We start from the raw sequence: 23,910 nt of genomic DNA, 5'->3' as shown, positions 1-23,910 counted from the left end.
GGGCAAATTGTCAGAGTCCGGTCAGGACACGACACCTGGCCGGCGCGCGACCGGTTTCTCTTCCTTTTTTATATTATGCGCTCACACACACACATAACCTTACATATTATTATTATGATACCAGCAGCAGCCCAGTGAACCCTCCTCCATTTCTCTTTTCCTCATCAGTTGTCCAGCCAAAATGATAGCCGGAAAAAACAAAACAAAAAAAAAGGAATAATCAGAAAAGAAAAGGTCCTTATAACAACATGTATAAGACCACACATTGATGATTGTAAAATAAAAAGAAATTAAAAGCGGGTAATAAAAAAAAAAGACTGTCGCCAGGCCCATCATCTATATACTTTTTCCCTGCATATCGTGCAGCAGCCTTATATGTATAATAGTGTACATGATCTAACTGTAATGCGCCATCGTCTGGAATTCAGGTTGGAAAGAGAAAGAGAAAGAAGAGAGAGAAATCAAGCGCAGCCGTAAATCGACCCTCTCGTTCTACCAGATGAGTAATGGAGGCGATGGCTGAGGGATGACAGGTGTATCACCATGGTCTAGACCAGCACAAGTCATACAGGGTCTTCCAGCAGGTCCTTTCTTTCTTATTTATTTCATTTTTTTTTGTCTTTCCCCCCGACTGCTGCCGTTGCCGTGAAATATTCACAAACATTTGGATATTCCACGGAATTTTATTTGTTTTTCTTTATTTTTTGATGGAGGACATCAGCGCGGATAATCGCGGCCACTTTCTCCGAGGGCCGTTAGAATTTTCAAACGTTTGGCGCCAATACAGACATCACGGCGTCGTTGATATTTGATTCAGTGGAATTGAATTATAAAAAAAGAAATAAAAAAAGAGTTGGCAATTGATGAAGACTTTTATGGAATGCCTTGACATTTCCACAGAGCCTTATAGTGGCGGATTGAGCCCCTATGCTGGTCATATATAGTGTGTGTGTGTCTCATGATGGCCGATGACATTACCACTATATCCCGGCTCTCGTACATATATAATATTAACAACAGTACGCCTCTATATGTAAACATCACAAGAAGAAAGACAGAAATAATCCAAACACACAGATGATGTAGCCTTTGTGTCTTTGTGTTCCCCATTAATGGAAGAATCACCTTGAGCTGGACAGTTGCAACACACAAACTGGTTGTATTGAATGTAGACAAACATATCATTCGACCTGTATTGTTGTCATGTAAAGTCGGTCCGCTAAGTGTTTCATCTGCTCCGCCGGATGGTTCTTAGTTCTTATAGACACCTGTCCCGCGGACGAAATGTTATGCGCAGCGCTACATTTTCTCTTGTGAAACCTTAAATGGCCTATCTTTTAAATATTCAGGTAAAAAGAAAACCGAATCCCCAATTTCACGTATATAGACAAATCAAAATGTGATAGGTTTATACATTCTAGAGATATGACAATAATAATTTAAAAAAAGAAAAAAAGAAAAAAAGGAAACTGGAACTGTCAACCGACGACAACAACAACAACCGACCACCGCAAAATGAAGTGGTTTCTCAGATGGATGTTCACACACCTGTGGATTACCTTGCTACGCATCCATAAATATGCGTCGTATCTGTACATGGAATTCGGACCAATTTGTTAGTGCCGAAAAGGGACACATTCCGCACCAGTTGGAATTCTACTTCTCAGACGTTGTACAGTTCAATCCACAGGGAGAAGAAGAAGAAGAAATTTCCGTATCTTTTAACATCTTTTTATTTCGACCTGTTGAATTTTTATTTATTTTTTGGTCAAGAAGCGAAAGTCGCCGGCGCTTGGCACGGGCCCCCCTGATTGGAGATGGGAGGTGGCGCTGCTGCACGGCACCTGACAGCCTGCGATTTATTGATAGGTCATTATGCAAAAATGTAAATATGCGCCGGGTGACCTCGACACATGCACGTCACGTCGCTTCTTTTTTTTTTCTCTTTTTCTTTCCTGGTATTAACAACAAAATAAATAAATAAACATAAAAGCCAGAGCGAACGGCATGGAAAATTTCCCCTTCGCAAGGGCGGAGAACGTATTATATTCCGAACGAAAAGGAAAAAGAACTTTTTTTTTTCGTTCATCCGGCAACAACATTTTCGACGGTTGAAAAATAAAATAAAAAGAAGAACTTGTTTTCTCTCGACTTTCGACAGGTGAAATGCGATGCATCAGAGTATTTGGAAGCGTCAAATAAGGTACACACACGCTCGTTTCCCATCTATCCTCTTATGATCTTGGATGTAGTGTGTGTGTGTGTGCTGCGTATGTATATAGTGCCAAAGGTGTGTTGCGCACAGTGTGTCTCTTATAGGTGTTTGTAGGAGCCGTGATGGCTGTTTTTGTGTTTTTTGGGGGTACGTCGTATGCACACTCAAGGTAGGTCACCTACTTATTTGCCATTTCAAAGTTTTGGAGATCGATTCTTTTATGTACACATTCTCGCGCAGATTTATTTAAAAACTTGGCCGATTTATTGATTCCTGTCCTTCGTGGTGGATTTGCTGTCATTTTTGTGTCATGGCAGCTGTGGCAGAGTTATTTGGGTGGGTATTTAGCCTACGTATTTGACTTTTTAGACGATTTGGAATTTTGGGAAATTTGATCAACGTATTTATTGGTCAAGACATGAATGGTGGATGCTGATTTCGTTGAATTCACATAGATTCACCAAAATATGGGTTTTTCTCATCAATTTAACTACTTTATAGTGTGTCGTTTTACTCGTTTATGTTTATAATCAAACGGATACATAACCGGCAGAGATATTTGATAATCTTGGAGAAAATATCACCTCGTCTTGGTAAATAATTTCATAATTGGATTTTTTTTCCATTCTGAAATTGAATAGATTTTGGCGTGTTAAGCTCTGTGGGAGTGTGGAAATGGGCCGACACACTACTCAAACTGCTGTTGACGAATGAATTCATCATAGGAGATTATAAAAAGAAATGACTAGATCCAACGTCCTTTCAAATAAGACAACGCCAATAACAGCAACAACAAGAAAAATAAGAGGTTCAAACAGGATCAAAGCCGGCAGTAGGTAACTTGATCGTATAAAAGACGTAAGCTGTCACGAACCAGCGCGAATCAATTTGAATTTCAAACTCTCTCTCTCTCTCTCAGACACACACACACACACCTGTCGTGCTCGTCAGGATTTTGAGATTTCAAACGCGAGAGAGACTTGTCGGCGCATATAAATCATGGAACAGCCGGTTGTAATGATGGCGTTTATTAACCACTTTCAGCTTATCATCCATATAAATAATATACCTGTGCGCTTATGTATGCATCTAGTAAAATGAAAAAAGGAGGTAGGACAATAAGGAAAAAATAATAAAACCGGAATAAAACTAAAGCCGATCATTTTCTCCTAGCTGTATATAGCGTAATGCCTGCTGCCCAGCCCAGGTGATGTGGCTTGCTTCTCCGGCGGTGATTACGTGTACGCACACGTTGGTTGGCTAAATCCTTATCAGATAATACGGGTCAGCTGTTTCGGTCTGTCCGGCGAGGAGAGATTTTCACCTCTTTTCGAGAAAAAAACAAAAAAACAAATAAACAATTTGGAAAAAAATGTTGTATAATATTCCCCCGAGAGAGAAACTAAAAAATAGACACGCCGTTAATGAATAACACCGAAAATGAAGAAAAAGCGTCCGCGTGTTGATACTTGACCTGCCGAGGTGGAAAAAAATATCCAAAGGCTATTAACACGCGCATATACAAGCGCTCGGACAAGGGAAAAGGAAAAAAAAAGGAGGATAATGACTGGGGGAGTCGTGTAATGAAAAGAATCTCATAACCAACTGACCGTTTATCGGTACGTAATAGTTGAAATTACACATCTTCCCGCCATTGCAGCACTCACGAAAACACGGAGCGGTACCCGCGGTGCACACGCTCTCCATGCAAATTCCCCCCCCCCCCCGAATTAAAAAAGTAAAATAAATAAAAATCCACCTGCAACAACGGGCTAGGAGCGGCGATATGGCCCAGAGCTCTGCACGCGCTGTTTGCTTGCATTTATTTAGATTTACATGCGCATTTCTTTAACTTCCGCGAGTGCGTCTGCACAGTGTGGGCCATTGTTCGTGTTTTACAACAACCCAGAGCTACAGCTAAAGCAGATTTTTTTATTTTATTTTTAAATAGTAAGCAGAATACAACGCGTTGTGCCTTTTCCGTAAAACGAGTTATTCCTGGCACGAATGTCATCACGCCTTTATTGGCTTCCATTACTGGCTTGTTCGATGAATTTTGTATAATCAATTCCATAACGACGGATGATTAATAGGTCCACGTTTATCTTTGTATATCTTCATCTTTGTTTAGAAATTCAAATTGTTCTTTATGGATAATGCATTCGGATAATTGCCATCGGCTGCTGTTTGAAATTTCACGATTTTTTGGGGTTAGTTTTTCAATTTTGCGCCATTCGTTTTCAGAACGGTTGGCTGCAGTCGTGGAAAAATTATGTGCACCGAATCGAGAGATTTTAATAATTCTGTTTGGTCGTAAGTCAAAACTACATTTTTATCGTGCATGTCGATCGGGATTCGTGAATACGCGCCATGGTGCCTTGATTTCTTTGCATTAGGAACACCGCATGATCACCGGTTACTACAAACACACATGTTGTTGTTTGATTCTCCGTACCACTTTGGAAATGAATTGTGTTTTATTCTATCGAGGTTTTACGAATGCAATAATCAAAAGGCATTATTACCAGCAGACAAAAAAATGGGTATGTTTCACTCTATTTGTTAAAACAACAAAAGGACATTAATTGAGAACTTCAATCCAGGAACCATTGACAGCCAAAATGAAACTCCAGATTGAAGATTACTGGAGAGATAAAATCAATAGAAACAGTGGATCTACAGCATTACCGTCCCAAAACAAATGTTACATATTGTCTATGTTTCCTTATCCATCAGGAAAACTCCACATGGGCCATGTAAGAGTTTACACGATCAGTGACTCTTTGGCAAGATTTTACAGGATGCAAGGGAAAGAAGTAGGTAAATTTAGTTTCAAAACTTCTTGCTCGTCTGCTAATTTTAACACTTTTGTTGTTGATGCAGGTCATCCACCCAATGGGTTGGGATGCTTTTGGCTTACCAGCTGAAAATGCTGCAATTTCTCAGAATTTGTCTTCGGATGAGTGGACAAAATCCAACATGGAGTATATGAAGAAACAGCTGATAAAGTTAGGAATCAGTTTTGACTGGCAACGAGAGGTAGCAACATGCTCTCCTGAGTATTACAGGTGGACTCAATTCATATTCCTGAAGCTTTACGAAAAAGGCTTTCTGTATCAAAAAGAAGCCCTAGTCAATTGGGATCCTGTGGATCAAACAGTTCTGGCTGAAGAGCAAGTTGACGCTAATGGATGTTCATGGCGATCGGGTGCCAAAGTGCAAAAACTACCATTGAAACAATGGTTTGTTAAAACGACTAGACTCTCGGAATCACTGACAGATGGATTAGAAGAAATGACGGAAGAAGACTGGGGAGACATTATTAAACTGCAACGACACTGGATCGGTGAATGCGATGGCTATAACTTTGATTTACCTGTGAAGGAAGTGAATCACACAACGTTGACCGTCTGGACGAGAAATCCGGAATCGTTGAAAACGGCACAGTTTGTGGCTTTGAAATCGGGTCATATTTTGGATAAACCGGGACATCAAATTCCTCAATCGAGCGTACTGAAAATCAGCGTTGTGAATCCACTCAACGGTCTCTTACTGCCTGTTGTGATTTCGAATGATTTGGACTATCCAGAAGGAGCTGACAGTTTACTCGGCGATCCACTGGTGGATCCAAAACTAGCTGCAATTACAGCCGAATTAAATCTCAAAATGCTATCTAATGACGACCAAAGAACTGGAGAACAGATATGTCAAAAAGCTCTCGCCGAAAATTGGGGTGGTTATAAAGCGAGTTCCAAACTTCGTGATTGGCTGGTGTCTCGGCAACGGTACTGGGGTAAAATTATCTTTTCTGTAATTTTTATTTAGAAAAAATGGCTTGCAATCAATACTTGTTCTTTTGCAGGTACTCCTATACCAATGATTCACTGTGATAAATGCGGCACTCAACCTGTTCCAACCGATCAACTACCCGTGTTGTTACCACCTTCCAATGAAAGGTTTAAAGGACATGCTGCTCTAACTCAAAACGAAGAATTCCTAAACGTTTGTTGCCCAAAGTGAGTACTCTATCCATTATTTAAATAAAATATCCGTTTTTTCTTTTCAATATTAATCCGTATTTAATTATCTATAGATGTGGAGGAGAAGCTAAGCGGGAAACGGACACGATGGATACGTTTGTTGATTCGACCTGGTATTTTCTACGTTATTTGGACCCTAAAAATTTGGAAGTACCTTTTGATCCAGAGTGTGCAAGAGCAGCCATGCCTGTTGACATTTATATAGGAGGCAAAGAGCACGGTGTGTTTTTATTTTTATCACTTAATCTAAAAAAAAGAACCTACTTATTTATTGTTCATCACCCATAGCCGTGTTGCATCTTTACTTTGCGCGATTCATATCACACTTTCTTCATCTCATTGGATGGTTACCGGAACGCGAACCTTTTAAACGATTACTCGTGCAGGGTATGGTGATGGGACGGAGCTACAGAGTCAAAGGAACGGGAAGATACTTGAAGCCGGAAGAAATCGATTTTAGTGGTAGTATTTTATTAAGTTCCAAACAAATTTGATTAGTATTATTTATATTTTCGCTTTGCTTTTTATTTGTTTTATTAAAAGGGGAGAAGCCCGTTGAAATGTCGACGAAAAGTCCGTTGGTCGTTAGTTGGGAGAAAATGAGCAAATCGAAATTTAACGGAGTTGAGCCTGAATCTGTTTGGAACGAGCATGGGATTGATACCACCCGTCTTCTCATCTTAGCTGACGTCAGTCCACGAACATCGAGACATTGGTCCAAAGATAGTAAAGACTTCAGTATATCTTGTTAGTAGTGCAAATAACAATGAACGGTCGATTTCAGCCTTCCCCGGAATCTTGAGATGGCAGGATCGCATGTGGGCAACTATGAAAGTATGGATTGATCATCAGCGTCAAGAAGGAAACCCATCAACACCTGCGAAAGAGACTTTAGATAAACAAGAGACCATCTGGTTCGATGCTCGCAATTTTTATTTAAAGGGTGTGACATTTGGTATCCATCACAGTCAACACATTTCGGTCGCCATTTCCAAAATGCAAGGATTGACTACCGCTCTGAAGGTTTGCCCTACCTAGTAGTAGTAGTACGATCGATATTGAATCATTTCAAATGCTTTCTTCACTTTTAGAAAGTTCCTAAAGGATTCAACCTGAAATATAGTCGACAATTTGAGAGAGCACTTGGAGTGCAAATCGTAATGTTGGCCCCCTTGGCACCTCACTTTGCTTCAGAAATGTGGAGCGCTTTCGTTGACAATGCCGCCAAACTCTCTGATGACTTTGATTGGGTAAATGTTACTTTTTAATAGAATAGCTTGAATTGATATATATCTAGTCAATGATTACATTTTTATTGAAGGATAAACCGGTTCTAGAACAAAATTGGCCACAAGTAGATAAGGACTACAATCTTGAGCTAAACTGTGTCGTCAACAACCAACCAGCTTGCACCATAAAAATTCCTCGTTGCGAACTTGACAAGTTTAATGTGTCGATGGCACTAGAACTTCTCAAGCAAGACGAATTATACATCAAGTACAATGGAACCCAACAAATCTTAAAAACCAAATTTGATCATTACCCAGGGCTTGATGCCACTTTACATGTAATTACTGAACCAAGAAAGAAAAAACATATAGAAACTGAAGTTGTAGCAAACAAATAGTATTGAACATCTGAAAGTTAAAGCATAAATAAAAGTGAATGTTTGCATTACAAGTTGATTATTAATTAATAATTACGAAATTAAACAACTAAACATAAACACGTTATAGGTTGGTTAGGTTAATTATTTGTGTATTCAACACAAATTTTGCACATTCACCAATTGATTTAATCTACAATATACTAATTTTTAATTCCATGTTTGATGTTAATAAGAAGATTTGCACTTTTTGTTTTCGAGCTATGTTGTACAATTATGCACTGAAGGTAAAAAATTCATGCAGTCCGTGCATTACGATTCGTTCGATGGGTTAATCTAAAGCAGATTAATTTTTTTGCAATAAATCCATTTTCACTTGCACTTCACCATTATAGCCATTGTCTTCAATATTTTCCAAGTTGTTTTTTATGTAATCTTCAGGAACACCATTTTCTTTAGCTCCCTTAATCATAATATTCTTATAAACCACAGATGGTCTTCTGTCTACTTCCCATTCACAAATTTGTTGGTAGCAACGGCAGTTTAAAGTTTCTCCATTAACTGTAGTGACCTTTACAGTTAAAGGTTTGTATATTCCTTGATGAACACCTTCTTGACTTTTAAAATATCCAATCAATTGAAATCCCAACATAAAAATGTGATATAAAATCTTACTCATCTAATGATGTGATAGTATCATTATTTTTAATCCAGACAACACCCCACAAATGACAGCCATGGGTTTCTACAATCGTAGCAACTGCTCCCATCCACCGAAGACTTCTGTAGTTGAATTCTAGCCGAAAATCCTGAGAAGAAGAATTTATAATAACTCGAATTAATTGTATGATGAACATACATTACATCTAATCTGGCAGCAGCATACGGCTTAGCATTAGGGTCATTTATTTGGATTCTTTCTTTCAACATGTTACTCCCGTAAGAGAAGTAGAAATAAGTAGAATTATTTTCCATTGTAACAATACTGGTCAGGATAAAGCTCTGTAGTTATAGTTTAAATGACAATATGAAATTGAAACACTTGTTTATGAACTTGAAAGTAAATATTGTCGGCACTTCATTTAACAACGCTGCAAACAGAATTTTAAAAGTCCTAAGCTGACAAGAATAAAAAAGCTCTTTGACAAGAAACTTTCTATGTCAATTACAACAGTTCAAAATATTCAAAACAAACGTCTGAAATGGCAACGCTGATACACAACAGTTAAAAATGCGAATTAATAAAAAAAAAGATCGTTAGTTAAAAGTCCTTATTAATAAAAAAAATGTCATTGTTTTTTATCTCATTTTTGAAAATATTTAGATGTTATTTATAATCAATGTGAACTGTAATGTAAATGTAATGGCTGTTAATGCCTTAATGGCAACCGAATTGCCGTTTGGCTTCTCTAGGCTCTAGCAGAAGAAATTAACTAAGATTCAAAATTTCATATCAATTGCTGCGAGTGCGAGATCGTGGCGTATTATTGCAATCAAGTTCCAAAAAACTAAAGATGAGTGCAAGTACAGTTTACTTGAGAAATCTGTTAGAGTCTAAAAACATCTTGGATAGAGCATTACTTATGAATCAATCCTTTCCATGTTCTCCATTTCACTCTGGTAACCGATTAATGATTTATAGCAACAAATCGACATTCTGTACTTATGCTGTTATTATGCTATTATTATCTTCCTTTATAGAGCTCCAGAAGCAGAAAGCAGAGAAGCTTTTGAAAGATAATGAATTTCATAATGGATTTGCACATCTTGTTGATTCTCACTGTGTATCTCTTCGACATGCTGCTGTTAATGCTCATCGAGATAAATTGGCAAAGAAAAAGATTTCTAAGAGCAACACAGTAGCCCAAGAAGGGAATGAAGACTCAAAAGCCATTCACCAGCTTGATCAATCCTTCCAATTTTCAAAAGCTAATTTCCCCAAATTTCTTTACAGCCTTCCTCCTGAATGGACTATTGTTCACATATCAGAAATTTGGCAAGGTTATGAAAGTTTAAAGATGCAAGGATTTGGTCCACCTCCTATTGCCTACAGTTTGCCCAAACTGATAATTGCACGCTTTCATGGAGGTCATACTGGATCCCTGTTGACAAGGTTTATAGATGAACCAGCAGGTGGTTTATTGGGGGAAAGTTTACTTGCTGAATTGCACTCAATATTGGAGGGAAACCGCACTGTAAATAAAGACTTTCGTGGAAATCGTGATATGTATTGGAAATTGAAACAAGAACATCACGATCAATTGAAGGTACGGTAATAATTTAAAAATATTTTAGAACAACATTTTCTGTATTTATATAAAATTACAATTTTTCTCTATTATTCAGGTTTTGGTTAATTCTCTTGAGAATTGGTGGCTAGGATTTTGGAAGTGTTTGTTAATAGGAGAACTCAGTGACCCGACCGATATAAAGTTGCTCAGCCACACAACATCATCTGTAGTAGATTTATTGAAAAAAATGAAAAGAATCCTCACTTCAGATGAAGAAGCCTCGATTAGGTTGTTGATATCATGTTTTTGTTACCTGAATCACCAGCAACTTGTTCGTGGTTTATTAAAAATACTTAATACCACAGTAAGAAGTCCAATAATGCAAGAGGTTCTCAGTTTATTTAAAAACGTGCAGCCAGATCTCGAAAAATTTAAAACTGCAAAGCGCAATCCAGTCATCCTCGTTCTAGATAAGGTTGGTAAATTAATACATGGATGTTTTTTCTCTTGTTCAAACACCTTTTTTCACATTTTCGTACAAGGTGATCCAGCAACTACCTTGGGAAAGCATCGCCATGTTAAGCACGACACCAGTTTCCCGGATACCATCCCTCCATTTTCTTAATTCGCTTACATGGAAACACTCTTTCGACCGACCGAATCCCTCCCCTACGACAGAGTTGAAATTACGATCCAACGGTATTGAAGTCAACCCTAAACTGGCCTATTACATAATCAACCCTGGACAAGATCTTCCCGGAGTTCAGCTAAGACTTCAGCCTATTTTAGAGAAAATATGGGGAAAACAATGTGGTTTAAGCGGAGCTGTTCCCGTTGAACAAGAGATCAAGCAATCTTTAATGGAACGAGATATATTCTTGTATATTATTATTAATTTTATTGTTATTGTTATTTTTATTTTTTTAAATAACGTCTGTTGTCTACAGATATTGTGGTCATGGGTCAGGCTCAAAATATTTTCCAATGGATAATTTAGTCAAACTGGATTGTCGGGCGGCACCTATTCTAATGGGTTGTTCTAGCGGTCAACTTGCTGTGAGTGGAAGAATAGCCGATCCTACTGGAGCCCCCATTTACTATCTTTTGGCTGGCTGGAAGGTGATCCACATCTACGAATTGCAAATCATAAAGACGTAATTAATAGTTTATTGGTTTACAGCCCTGGAATGGTCGGCATGTTATGGGAAGTAACGGATGTCGATTGCGATCGTTTTACCATTCGATTACTTGATCTAATTTTGGGTGCCCGAAAACGTAAGGTGCTTGAAAAGCTAAATCAGACGCCACCTAATGAAAGAAGCGTCAAAACGGATCTACCTTCTCCTCCGGAACAGTTGGAACCCGAAATGCTTCGTGCTGTGGCCCAGTCCCGCCCAGTCACTAAAAACTTTTTAACTGGAGCGGCTGCAGTAGTATATGGTCTACCAATTCGAACCCTCAATTTCGATGATTCTTAGAATCACATCCTGAATGGTAACAGTTTGCCCTCTCTTCTTAGATGAATTTTTCTTGTATTCTTTTCAATAATATCTACAATAATCAAAACCCCAACTAAGGATTACCTATTTAATGTTCTGTATATTTTTGTTTTATAATAAAATTTGAATAGTTCAAGTTAAAACTTTTCCGGACAATAAGTTTTCAGTTTTCACGTACCGTGATGGGCTGATGGCACCTTGGCACGCTCATTCAAAGTCTATTTTAAAATCATAACTACAAACTTATAAAATATTTATTTAAAGATATTTTTTTATTTTGATTAATTCCAAATTATTTTATCATATACCTTGGGTGATTTACTGATTACTAAATCCTGTCCTAGTCATCTGGAAATCTGACAATCGACATCTATTGTCAAGATGTTTGTTACTTAGATAGCCTCTAGATGTCGTGTCAGAAGCATTCGAAAAAGAGAATGTAAAAGTTCTAAAAATTGTAAACAGGTTACGAATGTGTTACAGTAAAATTCTTTTATAAACATTGTTAGTTCAACTAGATCTAAAATGAGGGCTTCTTACAAGCCCTTTTTCCTAGGCATTATATTTACCTCAATTACTTGGTGTGTTGTGTTATATCTTTACGTTTCTCTCAGCCCCATAGGCAGCAGTACGACACTGAAACATCACTCCGTCCCTTTTATTGTGACTACCAAAGAGGGAATTAGTAGTACTACCCATAATGTGATAAATAATTACTTAGATGAGTTTGATCAAAACACACAAAAAAAAAATGTAGTTCCTCATTCCAAAGCTAAGACTAGTAAATCTGCATCAAACAATCTAGAAACGAATTTGGGTTTGGTTAGGAACAGTGAAGATCAAAAAATCAGGGAGGATGGTTACAGCAAACATGCTTTTAATGTCCTTGTAAGTTCAAGACTTGATTACCATAGGGAGATTCCTGATTCAAGACATAAAATGTAATATTCTTCACCAAATTCTATTTCTAAACAGTTACACACATAATTTTTGTGTATTTTGTGCAGGTGCCAAACCCAAAAATATCCCAAACTATTTCTCAATACTAGTGTCATCATTTGCTTTTACAATGAAGATCCCAATACTCTCTTTAGGACTGTTCATTCAGTCCTGGATCAAACTCCTGCCGAGCTGCTACATGAAGTTTTATTAGTGGATGACAGCAGTGATGGAGGTAAAATATTCATGATTTATTTCAATTTAATTAAATGGTAAAATAATATAAGAACTTTTAGGTAATATTCACAATGAAGTAGAAGAATTTGTAGGCAAGAATTTCCCCCCTAAAGTGCAGCTTCTGAAAACAATGAAGCGCGAAGGTCTAATCAGAGCGCGAATTTTTGGTGCTAAAAAAGCAACTGGACAAGTAAACAATATATTATAATATCATTTAAATAAAAGTCCCAGGTCAACATTGAATTTGTATTCATTTTCAGGTGCTAATATTCTTAGATTCACACTGCGAAGTGAATCGAGAATGGGTTCAACCTCTAATTGCGCGAATTCAAGAAAATCGAACTTTTGTCGTTACTCCTATAATTGATATAATCAATTCTGATACATTCCAGTACACTTCTTCACCTTTAGTTCGAGGTGGTTTCAACTGGGGTCTGCATTTTAAGTGGGATAGCTTACCCGATGACACATTGAAGACAAATGAAGATTTTGTCAAACCGATTTTGTATGACAGAAATACTAAAATTGGATTCTTATTTATTTATTTTTTCATATAATGTTTTCAAACTTTAAATTTATCAGATCTCCCACAATGGCCGGTGGTTTGTTTGCCATCGAACGAGAATATTTCTTTGACATAGGAGAGTATGATGCAGGGATGAACGTCTGGGGCGGTGAAAATCTGGAAATATCATTTAGGGTACGAAGTATAAATTGTTGGGAGGAGATTTTTGATTAAGTCTCTCTTATTTACTATTTCTATATTTTCAGATTTGGATGTGTGGAGGAAGACTAGAAATAATTCCTTGCTCTCGAGTAGGCCATGTCTTTCGGCGTCGAAGGCCGTATGGTAGTCCTAATGGCGAGGATACTATTACTTACAACTCACTTCGCGCTGCTCACGTCTGGCTCGATGATTATATTGTAAAGCATGTCCGTTACAATATCGATGAACAAAAATTTACCATAAATCATCTATTTGTTAGGAGCACTTCTTCCATGTACGACCGGATGCAAGACATGTATCATATGGAGACGTTGGACCTCGCCAGCGTTTGCGGCGACTAATGAAATGTCAATCGTTTGATTGGTATTTAAAGAACGTGTAAGTTCATTTTGCAAACAATTTATCATTTAAATTTGGATATTAGCTATTTTACTTATGCGTTATTTAGTTATCCCGAACTTACTGTTCCTGGAAAAGAAAGTAACCAGACAGCTAAAAAAGAAACAATCAGTAAACTACAGTCACGACGCAAGTATCATAAGAAGAATTACGTCGCAACATATCAGGTAATAGGAAAGACTTTCACTAAGTTGTACTAAGCGTATAGTTTTTCATTACCTATTAATGGATGGTTTGTGATTTGGCCACAGATCAAATTGTCTGGTAGTCACCTGTGCGTGGAAAGTGATAAAGAGGTGACTTCAAAAGGTTCTACGCTATTGCTGAGCGTATGTTCAAGAACAAAAAAACAGGTATGCAAACAAACAAGAAATCATTTCAGTAATTATTATATTCTGTGATGAAACTAAATTTGGCTTGGAAATCTTAAGCTATGGTCTGTGACGGATAAAGGAGAAATGGTTCTGGCTCAAATGCTTTGCATGGAATCACCGGAAAGCTCTAAACAGAAACCCCGACTCTCAAAGTGTCACGAAATGGGCGGACTGCAGGAATGGAAACACCATGACGATGTAATGATAAAAATTCCTCGTTTAACTTATTCATGGATTTGAACCTCATTGCGTAATTTTCAGATCGATACGCCAGTTTACAATATTGCGGCTGGTTTGTGCTTAGGAATCTCATCTTCTGGTATTAAAGATTTTGCCAATCCAAACCTAGATAATACTCCCGTTATAATGACGGTTTGTACTGATACATCTGCTGCCAAATGGGACTTTGTGAAAATCCCTTAATATTATAGAATCCCTAATTTCAATGCCTTTGCTGTATTATGCCTATGTTGGCAGTTAAAATTTGTTTTATTCATGCGGTAAAAAAAACCCGTATTAGTATCACCACCAAAATTATAGAATACGTCCCATAATAAGTGATAAGTAATTTCCAAATAAAAATCAAATTATACGATAGTATTTTTTATGTATTCGACAGATGTATTTATTTTTAGTAGCCAACATACCGATAACTCCAATCGAGCTTGGCCTTTCAGCTACATAAAGGATGTTCAAACTACTGTGTACAATGTCTCCGATGGTCTGACAATATTTACTTTTTAGGAATCTACTCCTTCCATCGTCCCTTTTCGTAGTCGTACTTCGAAGCAAGACCTTCGATTGGACCTATCTGCATGTCAAGCATTCGCTCTAATTGAGCCTGTTGCCACTCTGGTGTAAAAGTTTTAGGAAGGGGAGCATATACTATTCAAAAAAGAGTTATAAATTAGTTCATCAAATTGAAAATCAAATGGATTTACCGTATTTCTTCATCCAAATGAAGATCCACATGGCAAGCGAACAGGCGATCAAACTATATCCAACAACGGACTTCCACTCACCAGTTGGTGCCTTAATTTCAGCAAAGGTTTGGCAGAAAGATGCTCTGTACAAAGCTTTCTTCTCTTCAATGGTTAGTTTATTCCAGTCTCCCTTCTCTTTTTCTTTCAAAACCTAGAGAAATTGTTATTTAATTTTTCGACATACTATAGCTACCACAAAATATATAGCTACCAACCTGAATGTCTGGAGTAACTTCCTTGTACCGGATAGCAGGCAGAGGGAAGTCAACACGATCAATGTAGTTAGGCTGACCATTCATGCCAAATCCAACAATTTCTCGGTTTCCAATTACAGCTTTAACTGGGTCTCCAACTGCATGATGCTCATGAGCATGATCGTGAGCAGCTCTGACTTGAGAAATGGCTGGGGTGATCCTAGCCTTGGTCTGCTGAGCAGCGTATCTTACAAGATGATTTGCCATTCCTAGTACAAACAAATAATATAAGTAAAAAAAAAAATTAGTGATTCCATTGCAGACAAAGTTAAACCAGAACCTAATTTATTAAATAACAAATTCCAGTAGTTGCAATCCAATTTCACAGCCGGTAAAAGATAACAGAATCGAATTTTCGATATTTAGATTTTTGTTTAATTTTAGTACTAAAACGGTAACCTTTAACAGCATTGAAATGTAACGGACAACGCAGTTACGTACAATTTTCAACGAAAACTTTTTCACAAGGTAGATAAAATTACCTTAGCTTGATCACGTTCGCCTTTCGCCTGCACAACTACAAATGGCGGAGGTCTTAAAGAACCAACGATGAACGTTCTTATTAAGACATTTCTTTATTTGTTACTCTATCCATTTATTAAATTCCCTAAAATGACAAAAAACTAAATTATGTCGCAGAAACATTCGCAAAACAGATTTGAATTTCTATTGCTAATTTTAATAAAGGCCGGATAATCGTTTCGGAAAATGGCAATCTTGCCGTGAATTTTTAAAATCTTATCCCGCGTTTTTTTAATTAAAAAATATTTTTGAATCTTGAATGTTAATGATAAATAATAATCGAGTAACAAGTATTGTAGCTGTGAAACTTGCGATTTGATTAGAAAACTTTTTAGCATGCACCACCCGTTATTAATCATCATCATACATAATTACATAGCCTACGTCTTTCCAAGTTCCACTTCCACAAACTACCAAGACTCTGGTAGTCGCTGTCGCTCCTACTGTTCTTGTCATGGCCTTGTTGTTGTTTTCATCGAACCGTACTGAACCCTTTCTTTCATCATGATATTAAAATTTATATTCAGTTGAGATGTTTATGCATACTGCATATGTACCCAAAGCAAAATGACAGATTTAAATGATGACCAAGGACTAGACAATCAGCAATACTATGAGCAAATACTCCATTATCTTGAGGATCCAACACAAGAAAACATCAATACATCATGGGTCAAAATACAAGCTGCAAATTACTTTGTATGTTTCTTTTCAGTGAAGTATTTTTTAAATAACTCTCATAATAATATATTTTAATCCATTGTATTACAGTTAAAAGATGGTGAGTTGTTCTATGGTAGAAGACGGCCTCGAAAAGTTGTCCTTGATGAAGAAGCCAAAATTGCAATTTTACAACAAATTCATGTTGATGGCACTAAAGGTACTAGTTCAATATGGCTGTGTTTGCATTGATATGATAAAGTACTTACAACATTTATTGTTAGGTTTTCATAATGGAGTTAAAAAAATGCATCGTATTTTGCAGCAAAAACATTTTTGGAGATACTCCTATAAAAGTATATCTGAGTATGTTCAAAACTGTGCGATGTGCAAATCAAATGCTTCACCAATATTTACTTTTGAAAAACCCCACAAAGTTCTTACTCCTTGGAATGAAATAGAGTTTCATCAATTGAAGCCAAATCAATTATCTGCAGAAAACTACTTACTTTTGATAATTTATGAAAAAAAAATACCCCCAAAAATTATCAGAAGACATCAGCAGAAAAAAAGCGTTTACAAGTGCGGGACTAGCGCAATTTTTCAAAATGATAAGAAAAGAAATAATTTTACCATCTTTTTTTCTCCCTCAAATATCCCATTTGTTTTTCAGTGTTGAATTATCTCCATAATAACAGTTTCCATTCAAAAAAATAAGTTGAGGAGCTTATCCCTTAGCTCCTACACGATGTTTTGAGCGCTTTTACCCCAGACAGCTGGCGCGCATGTACTGCTGATGGTTTCGATTTATTTTGATTTGGCGTCACAGACACACAAGTTAGACTGGTTCAATTCTTGAAAGGTCGTTGATATTGTACTAATTTTTAGATGGCTCTTTTAGCATTATCACCTTTCGACATATTTACATCTTTATTTTTTATTTTTTTGTTTTTTCTCTATCGGAAAAAAAGGAAACATTCTTTCTTCTTATTGGTCATGTTTGTTGAATATCTGTCGGTCTACTTTCATCTGGTTTGGAATCATTCAAAGTCAATTCACTTTTTGATTCGGATCTTTGATTTCACATCTTTTTTTTTTAAATTTCACGTTTTCATTTCGAACGTTTTATAGTCAACATTCACTTTGTTTCGACCAGTTTGGTTGGTGTTTCACACAACATGTACATCACGTTCTTTCTTATTCGTTTCGGAGAGATAGGGCGAGCGAAGTCGATGCATAACGAAAGTTTATCTGTCGCCTCTTATTCCAACATCATCGGCGACAAGTCGGCAATCGCGAGAAAAAAGAAATTCTGATTTGTCGCAGAATTCTCTTTAAAAGGCAATCTGTTACAAAAAAAAATATAGGTTATAGAACATATCGGTGTGAGTCTATCAGCAAACTACAACAAAAAGACAAAAAAAAACATTCCCCTAAAAAAAAAATTTGCTGCGTGAATTAGATCGTGCCAACGGCAAATATTGTTGTTGGTTTCCATTTCGCCCAGATCTGTGTACAATTCTGTTCCCAAAAAATACACTGTAGAATGTGTCAACAAAAAGAGAACGTCTGTTTTACCTTTTATTTTTTTTTTTAATTTGAAAACCCCGCCGTTTGGCGGATGAAATATAAAATGAACAAAAAAGTGTTATTAGTTTCACATGTCGTGATGAAACGTCGCATGTCGGGCAAACATCTCCCACTGAGCGACCAGTAATGAGAAAACGGTGTTTCGTTATTGTAGCAGTTCTGTAATAATTCGTGTGTCACGACTTTTCTGTAGTGGACAGAACTAGCGTTGCAAATCTAGTTTTGCCTATCTGTAGTTTTATTCGTATTATTCGGTTTTCGATTTATTTAGTTTTATTTAGTTTTTATATTTTTTAAAAGATAAATTCAGTTAAAAAAACTCGATAATAATTTAAACAAATTGGCAATTTTCGACTCATTTTCGCAATCTGGCAAATGCGAAACCTGTCCATCCCACACGATCCCACATTTCAGACTACAATTTAGTGTAACGACACATGATGATTGATGAAACGACTTTGTTTTTATTTTATTTTGAGTGTGATAAAATGCCAGAAATCGCAAAGAAAACCTGTAATAAGGAAATAGTTTGTGCACCTCACTACGGGCATCTATTATTTTGGCAGGTATGTTTGTCTTGATTTTGTTAACTTGATTGTGAAATATTTTGTAACTTGTAAATTGCTGGCAGAGGTAGACAAAGTCATTGCTTTCTTTCTTGTCAGAGGCTAGGGTTAGGTCTCCACGGCCGAATTAGAAGGAAACTTGATGAAACTGATGAAGGATCATTTTAGTCATCTCAGACTTTACTTGTTCAACATCAGCCATGTGTAAAAGGCACTTTGTCGTTCTTGTTGATGAAGCGACTAAAACACTTGTGTTGTGAGGAGTTTATTTATTTAGTTTTTTATTCAGTTAAAAAACTAAATAAAACTTAATAATAAGTTTTTCGAAAAAACCAAATTGTTAAATTGAACTAAATTTGCAACACTAGACAGTACTCGAAACCAAACACATTTGACATAACCTAATTTGTCAATTCTGTTTTTTTTTTACCAAACAAAACTAAATTTAAACAACAAAAGATAGTATAAACTCGTTTATAATTTCAACAGAGCATATTCAGAGCGCGATTCAAAAAGAATGAATTTTTTAATATTAAATTGCCCGGGAGGAAATGGGCTGAATGCCGGAGTAGCGGAATCGAGAGATGCAGCCGGAAATGGGTTGACTGCGTATAGGCGTAAAGATCTTCGCAATCTACCGGCTGTGAGCATTTGCCGACAAAGAAAAAAGCCAAGCTGCTGTGTATAAGATGTTGATGGACGGCCATTCTCGTGAAAAAGTGCCTAACTGTTCCGACGATATAGTTTCATTATGTACAACACATGTGACGGTTTGTCCCGAACTTGATTAAGTATTTAAAATGGTTTTTTCGATTGCAACCGAAACTTGTCTACGGCACGAAATCGTTTTCGTGTAATATTTAAAAAAGGATTGACGACTCTTCAATTTTAACTACTTCAATCTAGCGTTCATTTCATACCTCATAACACAACCAAGGGGGCCATTTATAGTGTTATTGACTTCTCTCCCACTCGGTTTCGTTCTGTCGGTTGTTTTCTCACTTGATGAGGACCAACCGGGCGGGAGTCGTCATCAAAAACGTTAATTAAACGGGTTGATATCAACTGGCACAGCAATATGTCTTTTTTTATCCCACTAGGCTTAAATGGCGCCCACCAAAGCTGATGAAATTGTCGGTTCAAATTATTATTACCGACATATGACGGGGGTCCGCACTACTCATTTCCAGCGTAAAACTTTTATTGGCCAAAAGAAAATGGCCGAGTTTCGTTCATGTACATGTAGGGATTCAAAGTTTTCGTCGAAACTTTTTCCGCAATACGAATCAAATTAGCCCCTACTACTTTGTTGTTGAGCGGAGGCTTCAACCGTTAAAACATCAAAGTCAAAGGAGCTGTAACAAAAATGTAGGACAAAAGACAGCGGAACGTCAATGCGGATGAGAGACCCGATGGAAATAGGCTGGCGAAAGACTCGATACATCTCTCTTGATGATGCTGCCAGTCTATATCAAAAGGCCGTTATGTTTTGTAATGAGAGTAAAGGCTTAATACATGATGGAATATAGAGTGCTGATGACACGACACATTACGTACGCCTCTCTGGAGCGGTGAGTCCGTGTAATTAAGGTCAAGACATCGTCGTCACGTCTGAATAAACGCTTTTCTTATTCGCAATTTAGGCTAATATGTTATAGACAATATTTTGTAGCAGCACCCTAGATCGCTTGCTATTTCGGCAGGGCTCTGAGCCATCTTGGCTATTTATACATTATACTTTACTGTCATTGAATAAGAGCTGCACAAGCTGTTGGCGGCACAAGTTTTTATTTTCTTTTTTCCTCCAAATGTTGGTTGAATAACATCTGGGGATCGGAGACAGACGTTGCGGTGTAGTAAATTACAAGTTATTTGTTCAGCCCTTGGGTATACAGTGTACAGCATTCATCAGATGATTTAGCCAGAGGCAGAGATACACCTACTATCTTTCTTCGCACTCCAACTTCACCGAACAACATCCGCTCGCTTATATAGCATTCAGCAGAGTACAGCAAGTTAAACTTTTCCGGTCCTTATCGATTAGATTCTCTACTTGGACGGAAGCTGACTCGAAAAAGCCAAATACAAATGAGGAATTCGGCCATCCGCACACACACACTGGATGTACAGAGCTTGACAGTATATGTATGCCCTATACTCATGATTCCCTCGTCGCCTTCCGCGCATATAAAAGCCCTCACTACAGAGCAATTTCCGAGTTGTTTATGCACATCCCAGGAGACAATTCTCAGTCGTGCAAAAGAAGAGATGTGGCGAGAGGGAAGGGGGAATTCTTCCGCTCGTATTGGCATCTTATTCTAGACACATCACGGTATCACCCGTATCGATTGAAACGTTTCCAGCCAGAGCCAAACAAAACAAGAAAACAACCCCGACTAGACTGACGAGAAAATAAGGACATGCTCTTGGGCTGTCCTTCGCCCAGCGGCACGCGCATTTGACGTCGCATATAGAAGAGAGTCTTGTGCGAAAGAGATAAGAAACTAATTCCTAATGGCATTTGTTCACCCAATTTTGGATAATTCAAGGCGAACGAGTCAGGTTTAGTGCCGTTGCCTTGCTGGGAGATGGAATGGCATCTGGAAAGCTTGTAATTAAATGGACAAAAGATATCACTATCGTCGAGATAACTAAGAGTAAACGCCCTGACTTGGTTGCTGACTCCTTCGAGAGCACAACTTCATTTGACTGACTTGCTGGTCAACAGAATTTTTGCATCAACTTTAAAAATGTATTTGACTGGACAAGCACGACGCTTAATGCAGTTAGGCCAAAATTTCCATCTACCTTACTTTGCGAATGCCAGGTTTGTTTTTTATAAAACAGCGGGAGTTTTAAATTTTTCAAATCAGCAACACCTGGATTGTTTTTTAAATCATGCTGTTGTTTCTTTGATGCGCAGGTTGATTGCAACTACTCAGACTGTCCATGGATTCCGAGAACAAGACCCCTCATTTGCTACTAGAATTATTCACGGCGCACAGGAACCGGAACAATGGTCAGATGGTAATCCCGTCGTCATGCCAATTTCCCTGACTACAACTTTCAAGCAGCCAGCCCCGGGAAAATTCTTGGTATGGACCTAAATAGATAACGCAATGTAATTGAACGATGGGACTAATAAAATATCAATTCTGTATAGAGCTACGAGTACAGCCGGTTGAATAATCCCAGCCGGAATACAGTGGAACGAGTAGTGGCGTCATTAGAAGGAGCCAAATACGGACTCGCTTATGGATCTGGCATGGCCGCCATTACTACCGTCTTCAATCTGCTAAGCCCCGGTGATCATATTGTCTCTTCCGTGGATCTCTACGGTGGCACCAGCATTTATCTCAAGCAAGTCGCCGACCGTCTGAATATTAAAACAACTTTTGTTGCTGACGTCACGGACCCTGCCAATATCGAGAAAGCCATTACGGACAACACCAGGGTGAGTCCTCCCTCATTGTTTTATTCAGTGGCAATGCTATTTATATAAAAAGCGCTTCTGTTGTTTGCATCATTTATATATATATATAGCTGGTATGGATGGAAACGCCTTCTAATCCCGGCTTGAAGTTGGTCGATATCGAGAAAGTCGCCGAAATTGTTCGTAGGAGAAAAGACGTCCTTCTCGCCATCGACAATACGTTTTTATCTCCTTATTTTCAAGTAGGCTTTATAGAACAACGTTCAAAAACCCCCCATCGAAGGGTTTCTTTCATTCGATACCCTTTATGATTTATTCATTTCCGAATCAACAGAGGCCATTGGAATTCGGAGCCGATATTGTGATGAACTCAGCCACTAAGTACCTTAACGGCCACTCTGACGTGCTAATGGGAATGCTTTTGACGAGCAATGATGAAGTACACGACCGTCTCCGCTTCCTCCAGAGGAGTACTAATCGCTCATTGATCAATGCCAACCATTAGCGCAATCAGTTAAGACATTAACGTTTTTTTTTATTGTATAATGTGGGGAAAATTGAAGCTATTGGCGCCGTTCCCTCGCCTTTCGAATGCTATTTGCTGAATCGTGGAATGAAGACGTTGCCCGTTCGCATGCGCCAACACATGGAGAACGGACTGGCTGTCGCCCGTTTCCTGGAAAACCATCCGAGCGTTGAGCGAGTTCTGCATCCAGGTTGAATCAAAATTGGCCTACATAACCGAATATCATTTGCAAGATCAAAGCCAATCTTTTGCAAATTAGGTTTACCATCACATCCGCAGCACGAATTGGCCCAGCGACAGTGCTACGGCCACAGTGGCATGATGACTTTCTTCCTCAAAGGTGGAAAGGACGAATGTCGAGCTTTCGTCAAAGGCCTTAAAGTTGTTATTCTAGGGGAAAGCTTGGGAGGATACGAAAGTTTGGTCAAAATCCCGTTAGTAAAACTTTTGATTTGATCTGTGATATATACGGTACATATAGCTGTTATGCAACAACAAACTAGTCTAATATGCTCCGTTTCCTCATAGCGCCCTGATGCCGGAAACTTACCAACTTGATGTTCCGGTCAACTTGATCAGATTGGCTGTTGGCTTGGAATATGTCGGCGATTTGATAGCAGATTTGGACCAAGCACTCAGAGCTGTAATACAAAAGATTTATTTTTTTGATCAAGTTGCTTTTGGCTAGGATTAATTCGACTAATACTAATTAATGATATCATTCGGCTCTATAGGTCCGTTCGCCTTAATTTCGATCGATGAATAAGAGCCCAGATATCCTCCTGACTGCACAAAGCTAAGCTAATGCTTTTATTATCAAGGCAATTAATTCTAGGTGGTGATTATGCTGCCTATGGCCAAATATGTTTGCTTAGTGAATCATTTGAATTGGGTTGTTCTTGCAACAACAGCTGTCTTTTACTTTTTTATTGTTGGCAAAAGGCAATGATTGTTTGGTTTAGGCGAATTTTAACTGCTGTTTAAAATTTTAAATACAGGGAAATAACAAGTGCATTCCAATTTGATGGAACCCAATCCAATAAAAAAGATGCGGTTTATTCAATTTATTGTGGAAGAAACTATATTTTAGTTCTTCTTGACAGAAATGA

The 23,910-nt window shown here is 37.8% G+C and overlaps 6 protein-coding genes across 11 annotated transcripts; 4 read left to right on the top strand and 2 right to left on the bottom strand.

Moving 5' to 3' along the window:
* The first annotated feature begins 4,593 nt into the window (after positions 1–4,593).
* LOC124195670 (probable leucine--tRNA ligase, mitochondrial) lies at positions 4,594–7,932 on the top strand. Its single transcript, XM_046590197.1, has 10 exons — positions 4,594–4,758; positions 4,819–5,031; positions 5,099–6,008; positions 6,078–6,231; positions 6,309–6,475; positions 6,544–6,717; positions 6,799–6,981; positions 7,040–7,278; positions 7,347–7,505; positions 7,577–7,932. Exons 1-10 carry the CDS (start codon positions 4,621–4,623, stop codon positions 7,880–7,882), a joined length of 2,643 nt encoding a protein of 880 aa, XP_046446153.1. The 5' UTR covers positions 4,594–4,620; the 3' UTR covers positions 7,883–7,932.
* Positions 7,933–7,996: 64 nt separating this feature from the next.
* Positions 7,997–9,058, bottom strand: LOC124195677 (gamma-glutamylcyclotransferase-like). The gene is made up of 3 exons (XM_046590213.1): positions 8,726–9,058; positions 8,537–8,670; positions 7,997–8,478 (listed from the first exon to the last, which is right to left on the bottom strand). Exons 1-3 carry the CDS (start codon positions 8,834–8,836, stop codon positions 8,208–8,210), a joined length of 516 nt encoding a protein of 171 aa, XP_046446169.1. The 5' UTR covers positions 8,837–9,058; the 3' UTR covers positions 7,997–8,207.
* A 172-nt stretch (positions 9,059–9,230) lies between these two features.
* LOC124195672 (separase-like) lies at positions 9,231–11,738 on the top strand. Its single transcript, XM_046590202.1, has 6 exons — positions 9,231–9,481; positions 9,563–10,128; positions 10,208–10,567; positions 10,635–10,972; positions 11,040–11,211; positions 11,273–11,738. Exons 1-6 carry the CDS (start codon positions 9,376–9,378, stop codon positions 11,342–11,344), a joined length of 1,614 nt encoding a protein of 537 aa, XP_046446158.1. The 5' UTR covers positions 9,231–9,375; the 3' UTR covers positions 11,345–11,738.
* A 23-nt stretch (positions 11,739–11,761) lies between these two features.
* On the top strand, positions 11,762–15,314 carry LOC124195671 (polypeptide N-acetylgalactosaminyltransferase 11-like). 3 transcript variants are annotated; one of them, XM_046590201.1, is made up of 13 exons: positions 12,055–12,073; positions 12,206–12,344; positions 12,419–12,532; positions 12,599–12,765; positions 12,827–12,957; positions 13,028–13,272; positions 13,350–13,467; positions 13,539–13,691; positions 13,754–13,872; positions 13,943–14,060; positions 14,145–14,246; positions 14,325–14,465; positions 14,529–15,314. In XM_046590201.1, the coding sequence occupies exons 2-13, from the start codon at positions 12,313–12,315 to the stop codon at positions 14,688–14,690; spliced, it is 1,602 nt and encodes a 533-aa protein (XP_046446157.1). In that variant the 5' UTR covers positions 12,055–12,073; positions 12,206–12,312; the 3' UTR covers positions 14,691–15,314. The 3 variants fall into 3 exon arrangements, with proteins under 3 accessions (XP_046446154.1, XP_046446157.1, XP_046446155.1); XM_046590199.1 differs by lacking the exon at positions 12,055–12,073 and having other exon boundaries at positions 12,174–12,344; XM_046590198.1 differs by having other exon boundaries at positions 11,762–12,532.
* Positions 14,858–16,117, bottom strand: LOC124195676. Of its 3 annotated transcripts, none has more exons than XM_046590210.1 (4): positions 15,987–16,117; positions 15,466–15,713; positions 15,209–15,401; positions 14,858–15,152 (listed from the first exon to the last, which is right to left on the bottom strand). In XM_046590210.1, exons 2-4 carry the CDS (start codon positions 15,709–15,711, stop codon positions 15,016–15,018), a joined length of 576 nt encoding a protein of 191 aa, XP_046446166.1. In that variant the 5' UTR covers positions 15,712–15,713; positions 15,987–16,117; the 3' UTR covers positions 14,858–15,015. The 3 variants fall into 3 exon arrangements, with proteins under 3 accessions (XP_046446166.1, XP_046446168.1, XP_046446167.1); XM_046590212.1 differs by having other exon boundaries at positions 15,946–16,018; XM_046590211.1 differs by having other exon boundaries at positions 15,785–16,010.
* Positions 16,118–18,692: 2,575 nt separating this feature from the next.
* LOC124195673 (cystathionine gamma-lyase-like) lies at positions 18,693–23,864 on the top strand. 2 transcript variants are annotated; one of them, XM_046590204.1, is made up of 9 exons: positions 18,693–18,842; positions 21,766–21,937; positions 22,006–22,296; positions 22,386–22,517; positions 22,610–22,745; positions 22,839–22,991; positions 23,061–23,235; positions 23,330–23,444; positions 23,536–23,864. In XM_046590204.1, exons 2-9 carry the CDS (start codon positions 21,884–21,886, stop codon positions 23,548–23,550), a joined length of 1,071 nt encoding a protein of 356 aa, XP_046446160.1. In that variant the 5' UTR covers positions 18,693–18,842; positions 21,766–21,883; the 3' UTR covers positions 23,551–23,864. The 2 variants fall into 2 exon arrangements, with proteins under 2 accessions (XP_046446160.1, XP_046446159.1); XM_046590203.1 differs by lacking the exon at positions 18,693–18,842 and adding an exon at positions 21,397–21,669.
* The last annotated feature ends 46 nt before the right edge of the window (positions 23,865–23,910 follow it).

This window comes from Daphnia pulex, chromosome 6 (genome assembly GCF_021134715.1).
Source record: "Daphnia pulex isolate KAP4 chromosome 6, ASM2113471v1".
NCBI lineage: Eukaryota > Metazoa > Arthropoda > Branchiopoda > Diplostraca > Daphniidae > Daphnia > Daphnia pulex.
Note: the sequence above shows the minus strand (reverse complement) of the source record. Positions and strands in the feature narration are given on the sequence as shown.